The 25,522-nt window shown below is 43.4% G+C and overlaps 1 protein-coding gene across 1 annotated transcript in view; it reads left to right on the top strand.

The window, feature by feature from the left end:
• Positions 1 to 25,522, top strand: part of LOC311147062 (calsyntenin-2-like) — a gene marked incomplete at its 5' end in the record, with an annotated part of 260,551 nt that overhangs the window by 213,006 nt on the left and 22,023 nt on the right. The window contains 3 exons of the mRNA XM_084183679.1: positions 17,569 to 17,731; positions 23,421 to 23,587; positions 23,935 to 24,083. Of these exons, the coding sequence (XP_084039805.1) occupies positions 17,569 to 17,731; positions 23,421 to 23,587; positions 23,935 to 24,083 (479 nt within the window). The remainder of the gene's footprint in view (positions 1 to 17,568; positions 17,732 to 23,420; positions 23,588 to 23,934; positions 24,084 to 25,522) is intronic.

Consider the following 25,522-nt stretch of genomic DNA (forward strand, 5'->3'; position numbering starts at 1 on the left):
ATCGGATCTTTTAGCTGTGGGACGTGCTGTACAATACGTGCATACAGAAACATTTAAGAAAAACACTGTAATTGAGGCGAAGTCTGTGGAGTTATTGCACACTAAGTAGATTATGATCGCGGAAGGTGTGTGGGATGTGCGTGTGTGTAGTTTTCTGAGGTTATTCAACACACAGAACATCACACTATCAGTACTCTATGACACTCTGTGTCCATACCTGCGAACATTATAAAAAGTTTTTTTAAAATTCTGTCTCAAAATGTGCATAAGCCAATTACAATCGTTGACGTAGTTGCACGTGATACAACGCTACATGTTAGCTGTTACCATTAGATAACCTGGCACATTTAGCCCTATGCTAACCTGACCAGCAGGCAGTGATGATTTCCTGTAACAAATTTAAACGTAAAACTTTTTCTAAAGTATGGACCCTGTCTTTGATGGCTGGGAGCCAGTGAGTTGTTTGCCATAGGACAAAGGAGGAAAAGCTGTTTTTCTCCAAGCCAATGTTCTTTTCTCCTGAGAGGCTGCTATGACTAAGAGAAGGGCATCCAGGAAACAGACTCAGCTGCTTCGGTAAACAACCTCTCAAGTCAACACAAAGACTCCACAAAACATCTGCCAGGCAAACATGAGACAGACTGAGCGAGTATAGGGAGAAGGTTACGTGCTACATCACTACGCTAACTCATCACCCTAAAGTTAAAAGAGGACATTGGATGCTAACATTAGCTCTTGGTTTTAGATGTTTCGAACACGGAGTGACCACTTTCGACACTTTCAAGGCTTGTGCGTTTTATCTTAAAGATCCATCACTTTTTATTATCTCTGTCATGTACAGTGGGGAGAACAAGTATTTGATACACTGCCGATTTTGCAGGTTTTCCTACTTACAAAGCATGTAGAGGTCTGTAATTTTTATCATAGGTACACTTCAACTGTGAGAGACGGAATCTAAAACAAAAATCCAGAAAATCACATTGTATGATTTTTAATTAATTAATTTGCATTTTATTGCATGACATAAGTATTTGATACATCAGAAAAGCAGAACTTAATATTTGGTACAGAAACCTTTGTTTGCAATTACAGAGATCATACGTTTCCTGTAGGTCTTGACCAGGTTTGCACACACTGCAGCAGGGATTTTGGCCCACTCCTCCATACAGACCTTCACCAGATCCTTCAGGTTTCGGGGCTGTCGCTGGGCAATACGGACTTTCAGCTCCCTCCAAATATTTTCTATTGGGTTCAGGTCTGGAGACTGGCTAGGCCACTCCAGGACCTTGAGATGCTTCTTACGGAGCCACTCCTTAGTTGCTCTGGCTGTGTGTTTCGGGTCGTTGTCATGCTGGAAGACCCAGCCACGACCCATCTTCAATGCTCTTACTGAGGGAAGGAGGTTGTTGGCCAAGATCTCGCGATACATGGCCCCATCCATCCTCCCCTCAATACGGTGCAGTCGTCCTGTCCCCTTTGCAGAACAGCATCCCCAAAGAATGATGTTTCCACCTCCATGCTTCACGGTTGGGATGATGTTCTTGGGGTTGTACTCATCCTTCTTCTTCGTCCAAAACACGGCGAGTGGAGTTTAGACCAAAAAGCTCTATTTTTGTCTCATCAGACCACATGACCTTCTCCCATTCCTCCTCTGGATCATCCAGATGGTCATTGGCAAACTTCAGACGGGCCTGGACATGCGCTGGCTTGAGCAGGGGGACCTTGCGTGCGCTGCAGGATTTTAATCCATGACGGCGTAGTGTGTTACTAATGGTTTTCTTTGAGACTGTGGTCCCAGCTCTCTTCAGGTCATTGACCAGGTCCTGCCGTGTAGTTCTGGGCTGATCCCTCACCTTCCTCATGATCATTGATGCCCCACGAGGTGAGATCTTGCATGGAGGCCCAGACCGAGGGTGATTGACCGTCATCTTGAACTTCTTCCATTTTCTAATAATTGCGCCAACAGTTGTTGCCTTCTCACCAAGCTGCTTGCCTATTGTCCTGTAGCCCATCCCAGCCTTGTGCAGGTCTACAATTTTATCCCTGATGTCTTGGCCATTGTGGAGAGGTTGGAGTCTGTTTGATTGAGTGTGTGGACAGGTGTCTTTTATACAGGTAACGAGTTCAAACAGGTGCAGTTAATACAGGTAATGAGTGGAGAACAGGAGGGCTTCTTAAAGAAAAACTAACAGGTCTGTGAGAGCCGGAATTCTTACTGTTTGGTAGGTGATCAAATACTTATGTCATGCAATAAAATGCAAATTAATTACTTAAATATCATACAATGTGATTTTCTGGATTTCTTTTTTGATTCCGTCTCTCACAGTTGAAGTGTACCTATGATAAAAATGACAGACCTCTACATGCTTTGTAAGTAGGAAAACCTGCAAAATCGGCAGTGTATCAAGTACTTGTTCTCCCCACTGTAAGTGTTTGTGTGTTTTCCTTTGATATCTCTGTCTTTCTTGTTGCTGACAGTTAACACAATATGGGGTCCTTGATCCTGTGGTAAACAGTATAGTGCTGTGTCACCACGGGAAGAGAAACAGTATAGTGCTGTGTCACCACAGGAAGAGAAACAGTATAGTGCTGTGTCACCACAGGAAGAGAAACAGTATAGTGCTGTGTCACCACAGGAAGAGAAACAGTATAGTGCTGTGTCACCACAGGAAGAGAAACAGTATAGTGCTGTGTCACCACAGGAAGAGAAACAGTATAGTGCTGTGTCACCACAGGAAGAGAAACAGTATAGCGCTGTGTCACCACTGGAAGAGAAGTTTCCAATTTCCTTTCTTCTCTCCAAAATGGCCGACAAGATGTGTATCTTCCATGGGAGTCATCTTGAACATATTTATTAAGTCCCGTAGTTGAGTGGTTTGGAGTGTAATACAGTACAGTTGTAATGCAGTACTGTCATGCAGTCTAATGTGTACACCGTAGGTCAATTTCACAATTCACACAGAGCTATAACTTTGAATGTGACTGTGATGCAGACTATTGTATGAGGGCAGAGCAAACTACTGAATCAGTTCAGACCATAGTATGAGTGTCAAGGCCATGTCTATGACAGACTGACAGCAGGCCAGTGTTCCACAAAGTGACAGGCTCTACTTACTGGTTGAAGGGTGCAGGCTGCTGCACTATGTTAGGTGCCACAATGACAGCATCTGTGTGTGTGTGTTTACATGTGTGTTACACGTGTGTGCGTGCATATGTAGACGTGTGTGTTTGTTAGCCCAGTCAGCTCCCATTAGGTCTAAGGCATTGATCCAGTAAAATGGGTTCTGTGTGTGTATGACACCCTTCCACTGATTAAGATTACTTTATTGGTCAACCAATATTTGACTTCCGCTTTTAACGCAACCCCACCCCGAAAGACACACATACATGTTTTGGAGAGGTGCGGGGGGCTGCCACACTGGGCACCCGGGGATTGTTAAGTGCCTTGTTCAAGGGCACAACGGCAGGCAATGGCATCTAGGATTTGATACCAGCAACCCTCCGGTTGCCAGCTCACTTCCCGACAGATTTTTCCCATCGGACCCGGGATTCAAACTGGCAACCTTCTGGTTGCTGGCTCGCCTCTCTAACCGTTAGGCTACCTTGTGTGTGTGTGTGTGTGTATGTGTGTGTCAGGTGAGTAGTGAACGGCTGGCACGCACTCATTCTGTTCCATCGGCAGAATAGCGCACTCTTTCTTCCTCTCTCTCACTCTTGACGGTAGACATTAAAGGAGGGGAGAGAGAAGGGAGGAATGGAAGAGGAGTAGAGCCTCTTTAGGTAGATAATAGGAGGGAGGGAGAGGGAGGGAGAGATGTGTCACAGCTGAATCCTACCCTCCATGTTCCATCAGCAAGCTTCCGCTGCAACTCCATTTAGCCCTATTGATTTTGCAATCTTCCCCCCTCCTTTCAACAAACGAGAGAAAAAGAGAGAGAGGGGAAGAAAGAGTGCTATTCTGCCGATGGAACAGAGTGAGGGCGTGCCAGCCATTCACTACTCACCTGACAGGCATACACACACACACGAGCGACGCATACACACACATACACACACTCGGGTACACACACACACACACTTCTCTCTCTCCCTCCCTTCCTTTTCCTCCCTTCCTCCCATTAATGGACTTAGCGATGGATCACTCTCATCTAAGCACCTATTATTCACTCCACACTCCCCGAGCCCAAAAAGACTATCAGCAGCCTCTCCTTTAGTCCCTACTGAACATAACCTAACACACTGCACACTACACACTGCCACAAAGTCACACTACACACTGCCACAAAGTCACACTACACACTGCCACAAAGTCACACTACACACTGCCACAAAATCACACTACACTCTGACACAAAGTCACACTACACACTGCCACAAAGCCACACTACCACAAAGCCACACTACACACTGCCACAAAGTCACACTACCACAAAGCCACACTACCACAAAGCCACACTACACACTGCCACAAAGCCACACTTCCACAAAGCCACACTACACACTGCCACAAAGCCACACTGCCACAAAGCGACAAAGTCACACTGCCACAAAGCCACACTGCCACAAAGCCACACTACACACTGCCACAAAGCCACACTACACTCTGCCACAAAGCCACACTACACTCTGCCACAAAGCCACACTACACTCTGCCACAAAGCCACGCTACACACTGCCACTACACTCTACCACAAAGCCACACTACACACTGCCACAAAGCCACACTACACTCTGCCACAAAGCCACACTACACTCTGCCACAAAGCCACACTACACTCTGCCACAAAGCCACGCTACACACTGCCACTACACTCTACCACAAAGCCACACTACACTCTGCCACAAAGCCACACTACACTCTGCCACAAAGCCACGCTACACACTGCCACTACACTCTACCACAAAGCCACACTACACACTGCCACAAAGCCACACTACACTCTGCCACAAAGCCACACTACACTCTGCCACAAAGCCACGCTACACACTGCCACTACACTCTACCACAAAGCCACACTACACACTGCCACAAAGCCACACTGCACTCTGCCACAAAGCCACACTACACTCTACCACAAAGCCACACTACACTCTGCCACAAAGCCACGCTACACACTGCCACTACACTCTGCCACAAAGCCACACTACACTCTGCCACAAAGCCACACTACACTCTGCCACAAAGCCCCACTACACACTGCCACAAAGCCACACTACACACTGCCACAAAGCCACACTACATACTGCCTCTACACTCTGCCACAAAGCCACACTGCCACTACACACTGCCGCACAGCTAAAAACAAACCCCTCAAACCCACTTTTCATGTGTGGACGTTTTTTATCTCAGTGAATACTTATGAGGCCGTATCGACCCTGCCTGCCTAATAAGACCAAGAAAAAGAGCCATGATGGGATGGCATTGATTTAAACCCATACAAACGAGGTATCATGTATTCTCAGCAGATCGACCCATAGACAGAGGGAGGAAATCTATGAAAACTAGAAGCTGTGAGCTGAGTGCACAGGCGAACCAGATATGAATATCACAGAATCCTGAGATGGCGCATGAGGTCGATGGCCAAAGATTTGTTTGCGTTGTCGGGGGCAACACATCGATTGGCGTCCTGAAGTAATCGCGTATATATATGACTAAACCTGATCATCTTAGGACACATCAGAGAAAGGGGGGTCGTGATTGGTCCAGTATTTCCTGCTCTCTCAGCGCCATTTATCATCGCATCTGGCTTCAATCGCGGGCATGGGCGGTGCTAGCAGAAAATTACTCTCAGCGCTTGTAGATACAACATCCATTGAGTGCTTATCTGCTTAAAATTACCATGCTGGGTGTCACGCCTCCTTTTGCACCCCCACACTGTTTAGAGGCTTCATTGTTTTGGATGAGATTGATTGGGCTCGGTGCTCTGTTTGGTGTAGATAGAGAATGGATCGAAGGGAATCAGTTCCATTCAATGTGTGATTTAACGCCTATACGGACAAGGCTGCCTAATTGAATTGATTCATGGTTGCACATAGAGTGATTTGTAAGGCACGGACACTTAGAAGTGTGGCGCTCTATCGTGGCGAGCCAGGGGAAGATGATGTGCACATTGCAATTGAGCACTGCTTTATAAGATGTACAGTCTGTTCTATTTGTTTTATTTATATTGTAGTTGTTCTATGACTCACAAGAAACCAATGTATGAGTAGCTCTAGTATGTCTTTTTTGAGACCTACAACGGAGTCTATAGGATCAGCCATATAGTGTGCTTGTGTGAAGTTTCTGTTTCCTCAAAGCCATGGAGTAAGGTGTATTTGATGTCACCTTCTCCAAGCTCTGTGACAAGTACACTCAACAAAATGAGAAAATAGAAAAGCAAAAAATATTGGATGAATCTCAGCTCTGTATTCAGCTGGCAGACTTATTCTCTCTCTCTCTCTCTCTCTCTCTCTCTCTCTCAATTCAATTTCAATTCTCTCTCTCTCTCTCTCTCTCTCTCTCTCTCTCTCTCTCTCTCTCTCTCTCTCTCTCTCTCTCTCTCTCTCTCTGATAAAAGCCCATTCCTGATGTACCTAAAGGGCTGCTTAAAGCTTTAAATAATCATGAATACTAAATTATTCAGACAGACTACAGCTCTATCGCCACATTAACAGAGCAAATTCCACTCATCTGCCAACGAGAGAGAGAGAGAGTGCAGATAAAGTTAGAGAGGGAGATAGATTTCATTTCAAAGGTTCCAACAAAAATACTTTAATCAAAGAGCCTGTAAAATCAGACTGTCCTTTTTTCAGTAAACAGGAAGTGTTTCGAGTGGGACAATGATTTCTAGATATCCTAGCTCTCACCGCCCAACATCAATTAGGATGTGCACTCTATTACTTCTGGTCTCTAGGGAGCCAAAAGGGGTCCCTCATGGGACAGAAAGGGGCTGGGGCACAGGTCTCCAAGCGCACAAAAAAAAGTCAGTTGAGTATACACTTTTGCTAGGACTTTCTCTGAAAATAAACTCCACCTATATATCAAAAGTAATTACATGTCATATTTTCCAGTCAGCTCTTTTATTAACCAAGACGTGCGTCTTTAAATTCCCTCCCTCCTCCTACAGTTTTTCGTGCTGCCATGGTTCCATGGTGTATTGAGACACATCACTCTCTACCTCTGCAAAGCCTAGAACTGAATCACATTGCCATGTAATGTACTGGCATTAATAATGCATGGGTACAACAGCGGGTCTCACCCAGGGAGGGGAGGGGGACAGGAGGAGGAACACACCTATAGTGCAGTCTCTCTCTCACACACAGCCTCTTACAAAGTTAGGCAGGGGCCAGGAATGTACAGTAACACAGGAATGTACAGTAACACAGGCATGTGTGTTAGCTAGTTGGCCAGTCACGTCAGTCAGTCAGTCAGTCACGTCAGTCAGTCATAGGGGAAGGCTACTGTATTATTAGGGCTGTAGAAAAATGCACAGATCCACCAGAGCTGTTGCCAGAGAATTTAATGGTCATTTCTCTACCATAAGCCGCCTCCAACGTCATTTTAGAGAATTTGGCAGTACGTTTTCCAACCAGCGTCACAACCACAGACCACGTGTAACCAAACCAGCCCAGGTCCTCCACATCCGGCTTCTTCACCTGCGGGATTGTCTGAAACCAGCCACCCGGACAGCTGATGAAACTGAGGAGTATTGCTGTCTGTAATAAAGCCCTTTTGTGGGAAAAACTCATTCTGATTGGCTGGACATGGCTCCCCAGTCGGTGGGCCTGGCTCCCCAGTGGGTCGGCCTATGCCCTCCCAGGCCCACCCATGGCTGCACCCCTGTCCATAGATTAGGGCCTAATGAATTTATTTCAATTGACTGATTTCCTTATATGAACTGTAACTCAGTAAAATCATTGAAATTGTTGCATATTGCGTTTATATTTTTTGTTCAGTAATGTTATAGGACAGAGAATGAACCATACTCTTGCAGACTTTTTTTCAGACAAACAGACTCTTCCTCCTGACAGGCTATTGACAAGTAGCTGATACTGGCCTCCAGGCTACACTGGCAAACTTTCACAGAGGCTTACCCATAAGCCCCTTTTGGCTCATAACGAGCACATAACATGAACTGGGTCCATTTGGTATGCATGAACGAGAGGCTAGCCTTCTCTCTAGTCTACTCAGACCTTGATCCCACTCCTTTAAATGACAGTGTAACATGCTGCCCATGACAGCTCCACCCAACAGACCCAGCTCCCTTATGTTGGTAATTGTAGATCGTCAGTGGACTCAGAGGACGCTGGAGAGCTGATCCCATCCCTCTCTGGATGATGCTGTGTTTTAATGTAATGTTCAGCTGGTGTGTGTGCATCTAAAGCAGGCTAGCACGCCGCGGGGATAACGGAGAAGCGCTCCCTGAATCATTCAAATCCTTAAGAGTCAATCTAAGTAACATAATAAAATAATCCCCATCAAAATCCGTGAATTTAAGCCAGAGATATCTGGGGCTGCGTCTCAATCCAACGCATCCGTCTATGTGGGCCTTCCGCATCTGTGTTGGAAGGTGGCAGAGCTACAGTGGTGTTTGTCAAACCATAAGGTATCCCGAAAATCGGTCTTCTCACGAAAACGTCTGTAGCCGGTAACGCTGATGTGCCAACTTCTGTCTGTAGCGTCCAAACTGTTTGGGCTACAAACTAATATGACCACACTGTGGAAAAGGGAGGCTCTCACAAACAAGATGGTGTTCTCCGTTTTGCGCTATGACCCCCACAGGTAACCCATACAAATGAATGGAAGTATTGGAGGTAGTTTTGTGCCAACAAAAATAAGGGGTTAAATATGTGTCCAAAAAAAAAAAAAGAAACAGGATGCACCTGAGCTCAATTTCGAGTCTCATAGCAAAGGGGCTGAATATTTATGTAAATGAGTTATGTCTGTTTTTTGTTTTTTTATACATTTGCAAACATTTCTAAAAACCTGTTTTCGTTTTGTCATTATGGGGTATTGTGTGTAGCTTGATAAGGGGAATAAATCATTTAATCCATTTTAGAATAAGGCTGTAACGTAACAAAATGTGGAAAAAGTCAAGGGGTCTGAATACTTTCCAAATGCACTGTAGAACAGACACTTCAAAACTTTATTCCTTATGATTTATTTTTTGACAGACTTTTTTTAGCCATTTATGAATGTTATTCAATGTGTTTCTATGGGCTATAGTAGTAAAGGCCAAATTCAATATTTTATCAAATAATCTTTAAATATTTTGTTTTGATACCTAAAGGGGTCCTAATATTCTAAATCAAATAGCTAAATGATCCATAATCATCTTAAAACATTTCCATATGTTAGCTTAGTAGACCCCCATGAACGGCTTAAACTTAGGATCCTGTTTTGTTGTCTCACTAAATGTTTTAAGGGCATGAAGAGACATTCAGATACTTTTTTCCAGAAGATACTGTCACATAGACACATTGATGTCTAGAAAACCAACACTGATAAATATTTACTAAATCACTCAGTCACTCACACACATATATTTTAACTCACAAACACACACACACACACATACACAATCTCTCTCTCTTTCTTACACACACACACACGTACACACACATACACAAACGTGTGCACACACACACACCCCTGAGGAATGCCGTGGATCCTCAGACCGCTGGCTGTGATTGTTGATATACTAATGACTCTGCAGTGAAGTGTGAATGCTGCTGCTTCCTGTTGTACAGCAGTTCAGTAGCGTGTGCTGAGAATGTCAACTCCTGTTTTAACTGCCCAGTGGGAGACATGATGAAGCCAAACAAATATAAGGAGAGATCTGGACGTACCCTGGCTCCATCTGACACGTCAGCGTAATGGGTTTCGTGTGTCTTTGGGAGAGTATACACTGAGTGTACAAAACATTATGAACACCTTCCGAATATTGAGTTGCACCCCCCACCCCTGAATGTTTTGTACACTCAGTGTATATCACAGGCATCACATGTATGCTCTATGTAACAACAATGATGATCCATGTATGCAAAACAAGTAATATTTTATCACTTTTGACAAGATATTATACTTGACACATTGTGAGGCTAGCTAGTATAAAAGTGTTCCTATGAATATGAATCCATATTGAATGCACATTTACTCTACAATACATAAAGTGCTGGAGTTCAGTCATGTCTTGGCTCCTGTTCCCTCAAGGCTGTGGCTCATCATTACTACGCTAATCATTTAATGTGTCAGATGATGATCATTTGTAGTCCTGTTCAAGTGTATTGAAACCCAATGCCACCAGATCAAAATGTACACTGTCACCTGATATCCAATAACAGTCAAATGTTCCTAACATCAACTCCATTGCCCCAAAACTCCATTGTTTTATATCACATTCCCTTATGCGCGCCACTGCAGAAATGTAATAACGCAGGACCGAAAATGTGACTATTCAACTTTCTATTCATTTGACAGGACAGTCCTCCACGCTTTATCATTCATACCAGAGGGACCAGAGGGACCAGAGGGAGAGGAAATATATAGCATACACTCCTTATCAGGGAGAAGAGAGAGCTGTCACCTCATTTCATCCCCTTCTCCCTCCTCTATTGCGTCAGAGTCCAGGGTCGTATTCATCAGAGTCCAACAATGCTTTCACAGGAAGTGGGTGGGTCGTTTAGAACGAGAATCACTTTCCGCTAGTGCGTCATAGAAATGGAATTGGTTGAATGGGTCGAACAGACACGCTGATTTGTCAGGATTTTTTACGGTCCACACTCTTTAGTTGCACAGCACAATTTTTCAATTGTTTTCAGAAGAACATTACACTTGTGCCTATACATGGCTAGTCAGCAAGTCAATGGGGCAAAACACAATGCAGACCTATATGCCTGATGAGAGAAAACAGGAAAGTCAGTGTGCAGCCTGCAAGGCATTTCTCTCAGCTCTCCAAAATAACTGAAAGGTATTGAGGAAGACAATGCTTTTCACTCCAACCTCCTCTTTATTTTTTATGCTTGTCTTTTGTTAGATCTGAAGGTCAAGATGCAATCTGCTGACAGCAGATAGATTAACGATGAAACCAGAGTGAGTCAAGAGGTGGAGAGAAAACAGATGTCAAAAAATCTCTGTTGATATTTACACAGTGTCTACGTGCCTGGCTGTGTGTGTGTGTCTTTGTCTGCATCTATGTGTGTGTATGCATTAAACAGATGCATAGAGATATTGTGTGTGTGTGTGTGTGTCAGAGATTGTTTTTATGTGTGTGTGTGTTTTGGTTTTCTGTTTTGGTAACTTGCTGATCCCCCTCCTGTCATGCTAAGATTAATGCCTTATGTGTTTTTCATTACAGGGCGCATGTACTGTAAGCTGGTGAAAAATTATGCATTCATCCTTCTGTAACAGCCACATAATCACTGCTTTAGGGACATTAGTTGTGTTGTGAAGGAGGTATGGAGAATGAACAGTGTGTACACCTCACTGTCATGTAACACCAGCTAAACGAAAATGGCATCTTATTCTGTTGTAGTTAGTCAAGCATGGATGGCAAACATAAAGTGATGAGGTGATTAAATATTCTGTCTTTGTTGTTGTCCTATAGCTTGATAGGATCCTAGCTTTGAGTTCTCAATCCATGTAGCGATAGGAGGTGCTTAAAGGATGAGTAAATTATTTCAGAAGCTAGCAGATTAATTACTTACCAACAACAGCTGCAAATCCCAATAAAACTACATCACTTTTTGAAGTTCACTTTCCTTGCTTTGTCTAACAACACTGTCATGAATCTAGCAAATACGTTTTGTGGGTCAGAGTGCAGTATTTATTTAGTTTCATAGCACATCTGTTTGAGAAGGACCTACAAAATAACTACATTATGGCATTCACTAATCATAAACTATTTACATATAATAGGTACATTTGTGGACAAAAGTCTAACTTACTCGACCTTTAAGCTTATAGAGTTATCAAAAGTATGATCTGTAATTCAACATGCTCATAGTCATTCAAATAAGAACCATCATCAGTACATGTAACCCAGCCTCTCTGAGATCACTGTGACACATAGGGACAGATTTGCACTTTTTCTCCAGGTGAAAATATGTACACCTGTTTTTCCCAGAGGATATTAACCATAGAGACCAGAACAAAAAGGCAACAGTAAGGGCTAAGAGGATAGTTAAGACAATTCAAGGAACATTTTAAATTAATACTGTTCCATGCTTTGCTTTAGCTTTCTGTTTGGTGTTTTATGACTGCAAAAGGCTTAGTTAGTGAACCTGTCCCGTAGAGAGACATTCAAAGACCGGTAGAGAGACGGTAGTACCCAGAGAGGTAGCTCAGAGGAGGGTCTGTACAGTGAGGAGTGGCGTGGTATCTAAAAAAAAAAACATTGTAAAGTGGTTATCCCACTGGCTATAAGGTGAATGCACCTATTTGTAAGTCGCTCTGGATAAGAGCGTCTGCTAAATGACGTAAATGTAAATGTAATGTAAATGTATCTCCCTGAAGAGAGTAGTCACAGAGAGGGAGCTCAGAGGAGGGTCTGTACAGTGAGGATTGGCATGGTATCTCCCTGGAGAGAGTAGTCACAGAGTGGGAGCACAGAGGAGGGTCTGTACAGCGAGGATTGGCATGGTATCTCCCTGGAGAGAGTAGTCACAGAGAGGGAGCTCAGAGGAAGGTCTGTACAGTGAGGATTGGCATGGTATCTCCCTGGAGAGAATAGTCACAGAGTGGGAGCTCAGAGAAGGGTCTGTACAGTGAGGATTGGCATGGTATCTCCCTGGAGAGAGTAGTCACAGAGAGGGAGAGAAGCTACTGAGAGTGGTGGTTCCCAGGAGACATCAGTCAGTTACAGGAGGTCTCTCTCTGGCATTTTACTCTCCACAGCGTGACAGCGACACCTGTGTGTGTGTGTGTGTGTGTGTGTGTATGTGTGTGTGCCTACCTGCGTGCATCCATGCACACGTAGGTATGTGCAGGGGCGCAACTTTGGTTTTAGAAGTTGGGGGGACATAATATATTTATGTACAGTGGGGAGAACAAGTATTTGATACACTGCCAATTTTGCAGGTTTTCCTACTTACAAAGCATGTAGAGGTCTGTAATTTTTTATCATAGGTACACTTCAACTGTGAGAGACGGAATCTAAAACAAAATTCCAGAAAATCACATTGTATGATTTTTAATTAATTAATTTGTATTTGATACATCAGAAAAGCAGAACTTAATATTTGGTACAGAAACCTTTGTTTGCAATTACAGAGATCATACGTTTCCTGTAGGTCTTGACCAGGTTTGCACACACTGCAGCAGGGATTTTGGCCCACTCCTCCATACAGACATTCTCCAGATCCTTCAGGTTTCGGGGCTGTTGCTGGGCAATACGGACTTTCAGCTCCCTCCAAAGATTTTCTATTGGGTTCAGGTCTGGAGACTGGCTAGGCCACTCCAGGACCTTGAGATGCTTCTTACGGAGCCACTCCTTAGTTGCCTTGGCTGTGTGTTTCGGGTTGTTGTCATGCTGGAAGACCCAGCCACGACCCATCTTCAATGCTCTTACTGAGGGAAGGAGGTTGTTGGCCAAGATCTCGCGATACATGGCCCCATCCATCCTCCCCTCAATACGGTGCAGTCGTCCTGTCCCCTTTGCAGAACAGCATCCCCAAAGAATGATGTTTCCACCTCCATGCTTCACGGTTGGGATGGTGTTCTTGGGGTTGTACTCATCCTTCTTCTTCCTCCAAACACGGCGAGTGGAGTTTAGACCAAAAAGCTCTATTTTTGTCTCATCAGACCACATGACCTTCTCCCATTCCTCCTCTGGATCATCCAGATGGTCATTGGCAAACTTCAGACGGGCCTGGACATGCGCTGGCTTGAGCAGGGGGACCTTGCGTGCGCTGCAGGATTTTAATCCATGACAGCGTAGTGTGTTACTAATGGTTTTCTTTGAGACTGTGGTCCCATCTCTCTTCAGGTCATTGATCAGGTCCTGCCGTGTAGTTCTGGGCTGATCCCTCACCTTCCTCATTGGCGCAGTGGTCTAAGGCGCTGCATCGCAGTGCTAGCTGTGCCACTAGAGATCTTGGTTCGAATCCAGGCTCTGTCGTAGCCGGCCGCGACCGGGAGACCCATGGGGCGGCGCACAATTGGCCCAGCGTCGTCCAGGGTAGGGGAGGGAATGGCCGGCAGGGATGTAGCTCAGTTGGTAGAGCATGGCGTTTGCAACGCCAGGGTTGTGGGTTTGATTCCCAAGGGGGGCCAGTATGAAAAATAAACTAACTGTAAGTCGCTCTGGATAAGAGCGTCTGCTAAATGACTAAAATGTAAATGTAATCATTGATGCCCCACGAGGTGAGATCTTGCATGGAGGCCCAGACCGAGGGTGATTGACCGTCATCTTGAACTTCTTCCATTTTCTAATAATTGCGCCAACAGTTGTTGCCTTCTCACCAAGCTGCTTGCCTATTGTCCTGTAGCCCATCCCAGCCTTGTGCAGGTCTACAATTTTATCCCTGATGTCCTTACACAGCTCTCTGGTCTTGGCCATTGTGGAGAGGTTGGAGTCTGTTTGATTGAGTGTGTGGACAGGTGTCTTTTATACAGGTAACGAGTTCAAACAGGTGCAGTTAATACAGGTAATGAGTGGAGAACAGGAGGGCTTCTTAAAGAAAAACTAACAGGTCTGTGAGAGCCGGAATTCTTACTGGTTGGTAGGTGATCAAATACTTATGTCATGCAATAAAATGCAAATTAATTACTTAAAAATCATACAATGTGATTTTTTAGATTCCGTCTCTCACAGTTGAAGTGTACCTATGATAAACATTACAGACCTCTACATGCTTTGTAAATAGGAAAACCTGCAAAATCGGCAGTGTATCAAATACTTATTCTCCCCACTGTATATGTACAGTATATACACTACCAGTCAAAAGTTCGGACACACCTACTCATTCAAGCAGCCAACAAGTGCTAAGCATATGTGGGACCTCCTTCAAGACTGTTGAAAAAGCATTCCAGGTGAAGCTGGTTGAGAGCATGCCAAGAGTGTTCAAAGCTGTCATCAAGGCAAAGGGTGGCTATTTGAAGAATATCAAATATCAAATATAATTTGATTTGTTTAACACTTTTTTGGTTACTACATGATTCCATATGTGTTATTTCATAGTTTTGATGTCTTCGCTATTATTCTACAATGTAGAAAATAGTAAAAAATAAAGAAAAACCCTTGAATGAGTAGGTGTTCTAAAACTTTTGACCGGTAGTGTGTATATATATATTTTTTTCTTCAGTCGGATAAACACTTCAAACAGCCTACTCGACCACTCGGAGGCGTCCGCCTGGTCCTAAAGCACACCGTTGCCTTATGTGTGGGTGACTACAAGTGCCTTTGTATAGGTGTATACAGTATATACACTAATGATCAAAAGTTTGGGGTCACTTAGAAATGTCCTTGTTTTCGAAAGAAAAGCAATTTTCTTGTCCATTAAAATAACATCAAATTGATCAGAAATACAGTGTAGACATTGTTAATGTTGTAAATGACTATTGTAGCTGGAAACGGCTGATTTTTTATGGAATATCTACATAGGCGTACAGAGGCCCATTATCAGCAACCATCAGTCCTGTGTTCCAATGGCACGTTGTGTTTGCTAATCCAAGTTTGTCATTTTAAAAGGCTAATTGATCATTAGAAAACCCTTTTGCAATTATGTTAGCACAGCTGAAAACTGTTGTGCTGATTAAAGAAGCAATAAAACTGGCCTTCTTGAGACTAGTTGAGTATCTGGAGCATCAGTAATTGTGGGTTCGATTACAGGCTCAAAATGGCCAGAAATAAAGAACTTTCTTCTGAAACTCGTCAGTCTATTCTTGTTCTGAGAAATGAAGGCTATTCCATGCGAGAAATTGCCAAGAAACTGAAGATCTTGTACAACGCTGTGTGCTACTCCCTTCACAGAACATCGCAAACTGGCTCGTTTCTACAATAGCCATTTACAACATTAACAATGTCTACACTGTATTTCTGATCAATTTGATGTTATTTTAATGGACAAAAAAATGCTTTTCTTTCAAAATTGAGGACATTTCTAAGTGACCCCAAACTTTTGAACGGTAGTGTATATATTCACATCTATGCCTGCGTGGGCAGTAAATCTGTGTTTACCACTGCGTGGACAGCGTATTGGTGTTTACCGCTGCATTGGCCGCGTATCGGTGTTTACCGACAGCGAGCAACCTAATACAGTCTTACTCACACTGATTAAAGAAAACAGCATTTTAAAATTATGCCTCATGTTTGTGAGCATGAAAGGCTTCCTGGGTGTGCGAGGCATCAGGGAAGGAGTTAGCCAAGCCTGACTGCCTTGTGTACCGTCTAGAGGGGTTGTTCAAGGCTCACTGGTAAATCAGCAGCAGCATGTGATTGCATTACTTGAATGATAAACCCCTCGGAGCACTCTGGAGACATCTACAAACACGCTGTTTGACAGTTATCTCCCTCCATATAGTGAATTTAATAGAATGAAGTTTCCCTCAACTTCTGATCTAAAGCCAGTTTGGAAGTGTATTGTGAGTTGAAAGCTGATCCTAGCTCTGTGCGTGGGGGATTCTATCCGATCATCTCCAATTATACAGTGCTGCAGTACTACTATTTGACAGCTATCTCCCTCCACAATAGATCTCAACCATGTACGCCACAATTGCCCCTCAAACGTCTAATCCAAAGTCAGTTTCGCAGTGTACCCCATGATAGTTACAACTCACAGTTGGGGAGTTAAAAACTGATCCAAGATCAGAGCGTGGGGCCAACTTTTCCCTGGAAGTATCTCAACACTAGACACTTGCCAGGGGGGGAATAGAACACTATTATTATAAGAGCTGAGATGGGTCAATTTCCTTTCAATTGGCTGGCGCTTGACTGACTGCTGGGCTGGATTTGACAGGCTTTGGTTCTTCCTCCAGGGAGGTTTTGGAATAAGTTAGTGTTTTGGGCTTAATGAAAAAGTTGTGTGATGATCCCCTGACTTAGCGCTCGTAAATCCATGTCCCCTTAATGAGCGACTCCTTACAGTTAAACTTCATTAATTATCCTGAGAACAAATGAACAAGAGAGGAGCGGGATGAATCTGAATTAAGTTTAATGTGTTTTTCATTACTGAGATTGGGAGGGGGACTGCCAAACATGCATTGTTGGGTTTGGGCTTTATGATAACCATAAATAAGTTGTTCATTTAAGAAATATCATCCACAGCGATATAAAAAATAGTAAAGTGTGAAACTAACTATTATGATATTGCAGTGAATTTGTGGGGTTGACCTAAGGAGGTTCAAACTCACAAACTTCAGGTCCCAAGGCAAGTGCACTAACCACTGTCCCCATAGAAGTGACCAACTTGGAAGTGCTTGTAACATGTTTATGGGCTTGTTTGTTACAGTACTATATCTTATTGAATCCAATTAAGTATATGTATGTGTGAATGCGATTATCCATGTGCTTAAATAACATACCAACTAGATCTACACAACTCATTGGTGGGTTTAACTCAATGCTAACGGCATGTCCCTATGTCTTACAGATCTGTGATAAGGAGTGGCACTACTACGTGATCAACGTGGAGTTTCCTGCCGTGACGCTCTTTGTGGATGGCGTGACCTACGAACCCTACCTGGTGACGGACGATTGGCCCATCCATCCCTCGTCAATCGACACCCAGCTGACAGTGGGTGCCTGCTGGCAAGGTTATTATCGACTCTTATATCCTGTCCGGTGTTCATACCAACTCCTTGTGACTCTGAGGCTGTCCTAATATGGACACCGTACCAGAATAACAATATTTTGTACTGTAAAATAAGGGGAGGGAGTTTCTCTTGGATTCATACATGCCATCTCAGAGCACACAAAGAATGCAGCAGTTTTCAATATCCCAGAAGCCCCTGCAAGTTGCGAACTAGCGTTAGTGCAATTGCTAACTAGCGTTAGCGCATGTTAGCTGTTACCATTAGGGGTGACCCCATTTAGTCGACTGGTCGATTATTTGGTCGATAGGCTGTTGGTCGACCAAGATTTCTTTAGCCGCGCAGTAGCAAAAAAATTAAAATAATGTTCAAGGTGTACAAGACACCTGTCTGATTGGCGCCTGTCTGAGTGGACTGATCCATTGTGGAGGCCGTGGGGATGGCACAGTCCATCACTCTAAGATGTGCTACTTTAATTGTACAGTATATGGTTATATTATGTCAGAACAATCGTGCAAAACGAATAAAAATAATCTTATTTTATAACAAATGCGCTTTCTCCCGCGTTGAATAGCGGTCGTTGTCCGCAGTTCTGAAACATCAGTGCACTGTTGAATTGGCGCCTTTTCCTAGACCATGTTGCTATGTGCATAATAGCAAAGTTAACCCGCATATTGGTGTTGAGAACAATGCGTCGGAAGCAGCAGCGGAGTTAGGAAACGAGAAAACAGCCCTTGCCTTAATTGTCTAAGAAAAGTGAGGAGACAGGAAACCAACTCAATTAGGTCTATAATCAATAGCCTAACTGTTAAATGTGCCTGGCTTTATAAATAATCTATATACTGTATATCTACAGAAATAAGACAGATCCTGCTTCTGTTTGTTTAATAGCCTACTGATTCTGTGAGCAACAAGTCTCATGCAACCACAACATGTCGGATAAACAATTTTTCAAATTCGACTGTTTTTAATCTTTGCTTTGCTGTAATAAAGGCTTTACACTTTTTTTTGTTAGAATAGCCTCTCTGCTATTACTTAATTTATTTAGTGTTGTTAACACTGTTCCAAATTGTCCGAAAAATTATATTTATAATAATAATAATAATAATAACCCTCCTTTTTCTTGATCTCCTTCTTATTGTTATTATTATTATGATCATCATTATAATAATAAGTAATATCATTATCATTAGTAGGCTTAGTATAATCACCATCGAGCTGTAGGCATCCTGTTTAGTCTTAATACCATAACTTACTTAGGCCTATATTTCAATAGTTATATAGGCTGCTGTATCAATCATTCATTCATGTCATCACAGAGCATACAAGTCATTCATGATCTGAAATGCAATCAAGCATTTGAGTTTTAAAATAAAATAACAAAGCAACCTTTGAATAATTAGCGTACACAATAAATAAACTGTTCCATTTTGGAAATTGCATTCACAAATGAATGTGACTGTTTTTAGTCTTTGCTGTAATAAAGGCTTTACAAAAAAATAAAAAAATAAACGTTACAACAGACTCTCTGGTACGCTTATAATGTATTGTGTTGTTTACATTGTTCCAAACGGTCCGAAAAATTATATTGTAATCTATACAGCCCCTGTTTGGCACACATAAGATCCACACAGCGCTTGCTCCTTACCTTCTTTTACTTGATCTCCAGTATTTTCCACAACTAGTCAAATCTATTCCACACATCCGACTTCCCCTTTACCTCCTGAGCAACCAGTAAACATTCCCCCGTTTCAAGTTTATTTGTCACGTCCTCTGCATCTATTTTGCTGTCACGTGTTACGGTGTTCAGAGTTTGTTATAACCAATTTCTTGATGTGATTATGATATGCTATAGGTGCGATGCATACATGTGTCATGTAAAGAGAGCAAGCGTTGAGGGAATAGGGAATGGTTTTCTTAAACAAATGGGGGATTTCGGTAACAGAACTTTTCAGTCAGAAATGTCTGTAATTACGTTGCAGCTTCAGCAACATGGACAGCGCGATAAACACTGAAGTTCTGTGGTGGTTGCTGCAGCATGGAGGAGAAAGAGACAACGGGTGCTTTTTTTGTGTGTCTTCATTATTTAATCAAACAATGCACTTAAAGCAAGCTCAGTGCATATAGTTGATTTGATTAACATATAGGATGTGTCTATAAATGGAAAAATACACGTTTTAAAATTTCAATCAATCGATTGGTCGAAAAAACGGACGACTCTCGGTCAACCAAGATTATTTTAGTTGGGGGCAGCCCTAGTTACCATAGACTTCCAGTCATTGTGCTAACGCTAGTTAGCATTGGTTCGCGAAACTACCTCTAACTTCGAGTCATTCTTTTTCAAATCGAAGAGGCTCAAGCTTGGAGACATCAAACAGGAAACACAGGTTGTCAATTCCAGCCGCTTGAAAAGAGGGGGCTAATGATCTCATTTGAATGAAGAAGCACTACTTAACATAGCTTTTATGATACGAAAATAACAATTATATAAATGTTTTTGCTGGGGGGAGTAGGCCGGGAGATGGATACAGCTAAATCACATGAGCCCCTCTCGAGGCATCGAGGGCCAATGGCATTTCGGTGTAATTTTAATTTATTTTCATCTGGCTCCTGATTGCAATTTTCTCTTTTTTCTCCTGTTCCCTGTCTCTTTCCATGAATCTGTGATTGTGTGAGAAAGCCCTGAAGAAGGGATTAAGACAGTCTGAATGGAAGACAAGTTCTCTGGCTATTACATCCCAATGAAGCTGCTTTAAGCTTCACTAAGCCGCAATTGATAACTTTGCAGACCATTAGTGAACAGGATTGCCTTTCTAAGTACCCACCACCCTGCACACAATCAACGACGTAATGAAGAGACACACGGAACGATAGGCTCCAGACATAATTTTAGCTCCCCCAAATCAAAACAAGATTCGTGACTTGTGACTAGAGCGACATCATATATATTTTTTGCCCATTTTCGTTGGGGAAACTTTTATGGAGATTGCTTTGAACGGTGCTCTTCTTATGCAGAGTAGACAGGCAATGTATGTTGTGTAATTACTATGTACAGTGCATTGGAAAGTATTCAGACCCCTTGACTTTTTCTACATTTTGTTACGTTACAGCCTCATCAATCTACACACAATACCCCATGATGACAAAGCAAAATCAGGTTTTTAGAAATGTTTGCAAAAAAAAAAAGATATACAAAACATACCTTATTTACATAGGTATTCAGACCCTTTGCTATGAGATTCGAAATTGAGCTCAGATGCATCCTGTTTCAATTGATCATCCTTGAGCTGTTCCTACAGCTTGATTGTAGTCCACCTGTGGAAAATTAAATTGATTGGACATGATTTGGAAAGGCACACACCTGTCTATACAAGCTCCCACAGTTGACAGTGCATGTCCGAGCAAAAACCAAGCCATGAGGTCGAAGGAATTGTCCATAGAGCTCCAAGACAGGATTGTGTTGAGGCACAGATCTGGGGAATGGTATCAAAACATTTCTGTAGCATTGAAGGTCCTCAAGAACACAGTGGCCTCCATCATTCTTAAATGGAAGAAGTTTGAAACCACCAAGACTCTTTCTAGAGCTGGCCACCTGGCCAAACTGAGCAATCGGGGCAGAAGGGCCTTGGTCAGGGAGGTGACCAAGAACCCAATGATCACTCTGACAGAGCTCCAGAGTTCCTCTGTGGAGATGGGAGAAACTTCCAGAAGGACAACCATCTCTGCAGCACTCCACCAATCAGACCTTTATGGTAGAGTGGCCAGACGGAAGCCACTACTCAGTAAAAGGCACATGACAGCCCATTTGGAGTTTGCCAAAAGGCACCTAACGGACTCTCAGACCATGAGAAACAAAATTCTCTGGTCTGATGAAACCAAGATTGAACTCTTTGGCCTGAATACAAAGCATCACGTCTGGAGGAAACCTGGCACCGTCCCTACGGTGAAGCATGGTGGTGGCAGCATCATGCTATGGGTTTTTCAGCGGCCAGGACTGGGAGACTAGTCAGGATCAAGGGAAAGATTAATGGAGCAAAGTACAGAGAGATCCTTGATGAAAACCTGCTCCATTGCGCTCAGGACCTAAGACTGGGGTGAAGGTTCACCTTCCAACAGGACAATGACCCTAAGCACACAGCCAAGACAATGCAGGAGTGACTTCGGGACAAGTCTCTGAATATCCTTGAGTTGCCCAACCAGAGCCCGGACTTGAACCCGATCAAACATCTCTGGAGAGACCTAAAAATAGCTGTGCAGCGATGCTCCCCATCCAACCTGACAGTGCTCGAGAGTATCTGCAGAGAAGAATGGGAGAAACTCCCCAAATACAGGTGTGCCAAGCTTGTAGCGTCATACCCAAGAAAACTCGAGGCTGTAATCGCTGCCAAAGGTGCTTCAACAAAGTACTGAGTAAAGGGTCTGAATACTTATGTAAATGTAATATATCAGTGTTTTTTATTTTTAATACATTTGCACACAAAAAATAAAAACCTGTTTTTGCTTTGTCATTATTGTGTATTGTGTGTAGATTGATGAGGGGGGGGGAAAACGATTTAATCAATTTTAGAATAAGGCTGTAACGTAACAAAATGTGGAAAAAGTCAAGGGGTCTGAATACTTTCCGAATGCACTGTAACTACTAGGGAAGTATAGTGCAGAGCAACTTTGGCTGGCCTTAGGCCTACTGCCATGTCCTGCCTCTTCTTAACCAAAACCACACCACAATCTTGAACCTACTTTTCCTAATACAGCGAAGTCAAACTGTTGATTTTAAACTTAATTGCTATCTTTCCCACTGCAGTTGTAAATACTATACAGCCAGGTGTGCAGAAATAGCATATGCTAGCCGGACTGAGGCCTACACGCTGAACGTTTTCTTGTTCAAATTTTGGTACCGAAATGAGCCCAAAATATGCTCCCTCAATCTGTGCCACAACACTTAGTTGATAACATCATAATAATAAAAAATCAGGAGCAATAAGTCTGGAGCCGTTGCAGGTGGCGGCAAGAACGCTTGAGTATGTCAGCGCAAGACACAGCTCTGGGACCGTTAGCATATTACTATAGCGACTAGCGAACTGCCAGTTCCATCTGCCAGTGGATCAAAGAGGAAACACACACACACTCGTCTGAATAAGACGACGGCAGCGTTTTTCCTTCACAGGCCTCATGTCCCTGACGCTACCTCAGATTGGACATGTTTTTATTTTGTTGTTTTGACAGTCGCTTTAAAAAATAAGTGGGGAGAGCAGATGGGTACTGGCAAACAAAACTGGCTGACATTTCCGTAGTCACGCTATGGGCTTTATTTTACAGTACTGTTTGGCTTGGTATTTACCTAATGTGGTAAAAAAGGTCACCCTCTGTTAGCCTTTATTGAAACCTTTATTTATAAAGGTTAGTCTTGTTGAAAGGTTAGTTATGTAGGTTATTCTCCTTTCTTAAACTGTCATTTCTAACTTAGACTGAGTAAATAAAGCGTAAAGGACTGTAAAATAAAGAATTACCAAAGCATATTCTTATATTATAATAGAGACATGCACCATATTGCTTTCACCTGTGCTGTAATTTCAGAATTTCAGATCAGAGCAAATTAAGGAGAGGACATGATCTCCTCAGAAGCCATTTTGAGATGCACCTTTGAACTGAACAAACCCTGATGTCCCATCCTTCCTCTTCTTTTCTTCCCTAGGTGGTGAGGTGTCCACCCCACGGTTCACCCAGTTCTTCCGGGGCAGTCTGTCTGGGCTGACCATCAGGCCAGGGAGGATCGAGACCCAGAAGGTCATCTCCTGTCTACAGGCCTGTAAGGAAGGATTGGATATCAACTCACTGGAGAGCCTGGGCAAGAACATCAAGGTGACAGCTCTGGAGACACACGTATGCACACACACACATGAACACACACACATATAAACAGACATAAATGTTAATAAAAGACTCACACACAGGGTGTTTCTACAAACACACCTTAACCCTCATAAGTCATAACGTCTGTGTTCTACAAACAGTACTGTTAAGAGATCTGAAAAACACCATCAATCAAATAAATATGATTATACTCTTAGGTCAAGTATTTATTTTTAAGGCGATCTCTGTAGAAACGGTACAAATCGAGAGGTTCAAGACCCTCATAAGACATCACAGTAAATTAACTTCCCCTCTAGTATCGATGTGTTGATTAATGTGTTATTCTGTCTGTACAGTTCCACTTCAACCCAGCCCAGTCGGTGCTGGTGATGGAGGGAGAGGACCTGGAGAGTGTCACCACAGCCATGGCCAAGGTCTCCTACATCAACTCACGCCAGTTCCCCACAGCAGGCTTCAGACAGCTACACATCACCACCACCGTACAGTGAGTATGGAACCCTACAGATGCGTATGCGTACGCACACACAGACACACGCTGTAATCTGTCTCCCACACACAGACACACGCTGTAATCTGTCTCCCACACACAGACACACGCTGTAATCTGTCTCCCACACACAGACACACGCTGTAATCTGTCTCCCACACACAGACACACGCTGTAATCTGTCTCCCACACACAGACACACGCTGTAATCTGTCTCCCACACACAGACACACGCTGTAATCTGTCTCCCACACACAGACACACGCTGTAATCTGTCTCCCACACACAGACACACACTGTAATCTGTCTCCCACACACAGACACACGCTGTAATCTGTCTCCCACACACAGACACACGCTGTAATCTATCTCCCACACACAGACACACGCTGTAATCTGTCTCCCACACACAGACACACGCTGTAATCTGTCTCCCACACACAGACACACGCTGTAATCTGTCTCCCACACACAGACACACACTGTAATCTGTCTCCCACACACAGACACACGCTGTAATCTGTCTCCCACACACAGACACATGCTGTAATCTGTCTCCCACACACAGACACACACTCCTCAACCTATTTTCCTCTCTCTCTCACACATAGGCTACAAGCGCAAAGACACAGGTGCTTGTGCGCACAGACACACACACACAAACATGATTCACACCAAGCACACAGAAAGGCTTACAGTGGGGGAAAAAAGTATTTAGTCAGCCACCAATTGTGCAAGTTCTCCCACTTAAAAAGATGAGAGAGGCTTGTAATTTTCATCATAGGTACACGTCAACTATGACAGACAAAATGTGAAAAAAAAGAATTTATTTGCAAATTATGGTGGAAAATAAGTATTTGGTCACCTACAAACAAGCAAGATTTCTGGCTCTCACAGACCTGTAACTTCTTCTTTAAGAGGCTCCTCTGTCCTCCACTCGTTACCTGTATTAATGGCACCTGTTTGAACTTGTTATCAGTATAAAAGACACCTGTCCACAACCTCAAACAGTCACACTCCAAACTCCACTATGACCAAGACCAAAGAGCTGTCAAAGGACACCAGAAACAAAATTGTAGACCTGCACCAGGCTGGGAAGACTGAATCTGCAATAGGTAAGCAGCTTGGTTTGAAGAAATCAACTGTGGGAGCAATTATTAGGAAATGGAAGACATACAAGACCACTGATAATCTCCCTCGATCTGGGGCTCCACGCAAGATCTCACCCCGTGGGGTCAAAATGATCACAAGAACGGTGAGCAAAAATCCCAGAACCACACGGGGGGACCTAGTGAATGACCTGCAGAGAGCTGGGACCAAAGTAACAAAGCCTACCATCAGTAACACACTACGCCGCCAGGGACTCAAATCCTGCAGTGCCAGACGTGTCCCCCTGCTTAAGCCAGTACATGTCCAGGCCCGTCTGAAGTTTGCTA

The sequence above is a fragment of the Coregonus lavaretus genome (assembly GCF_964263955.1).
Source record: "Coregonus lavaretus genome assembly, chromosome: 19".
Taxonomy (NCBI): Eukaryota; Metazoa; Chordata; class Actinopteri; order Salmoniformes; family Salmonidae; genus Coregonus; species Coregonus lavaretus.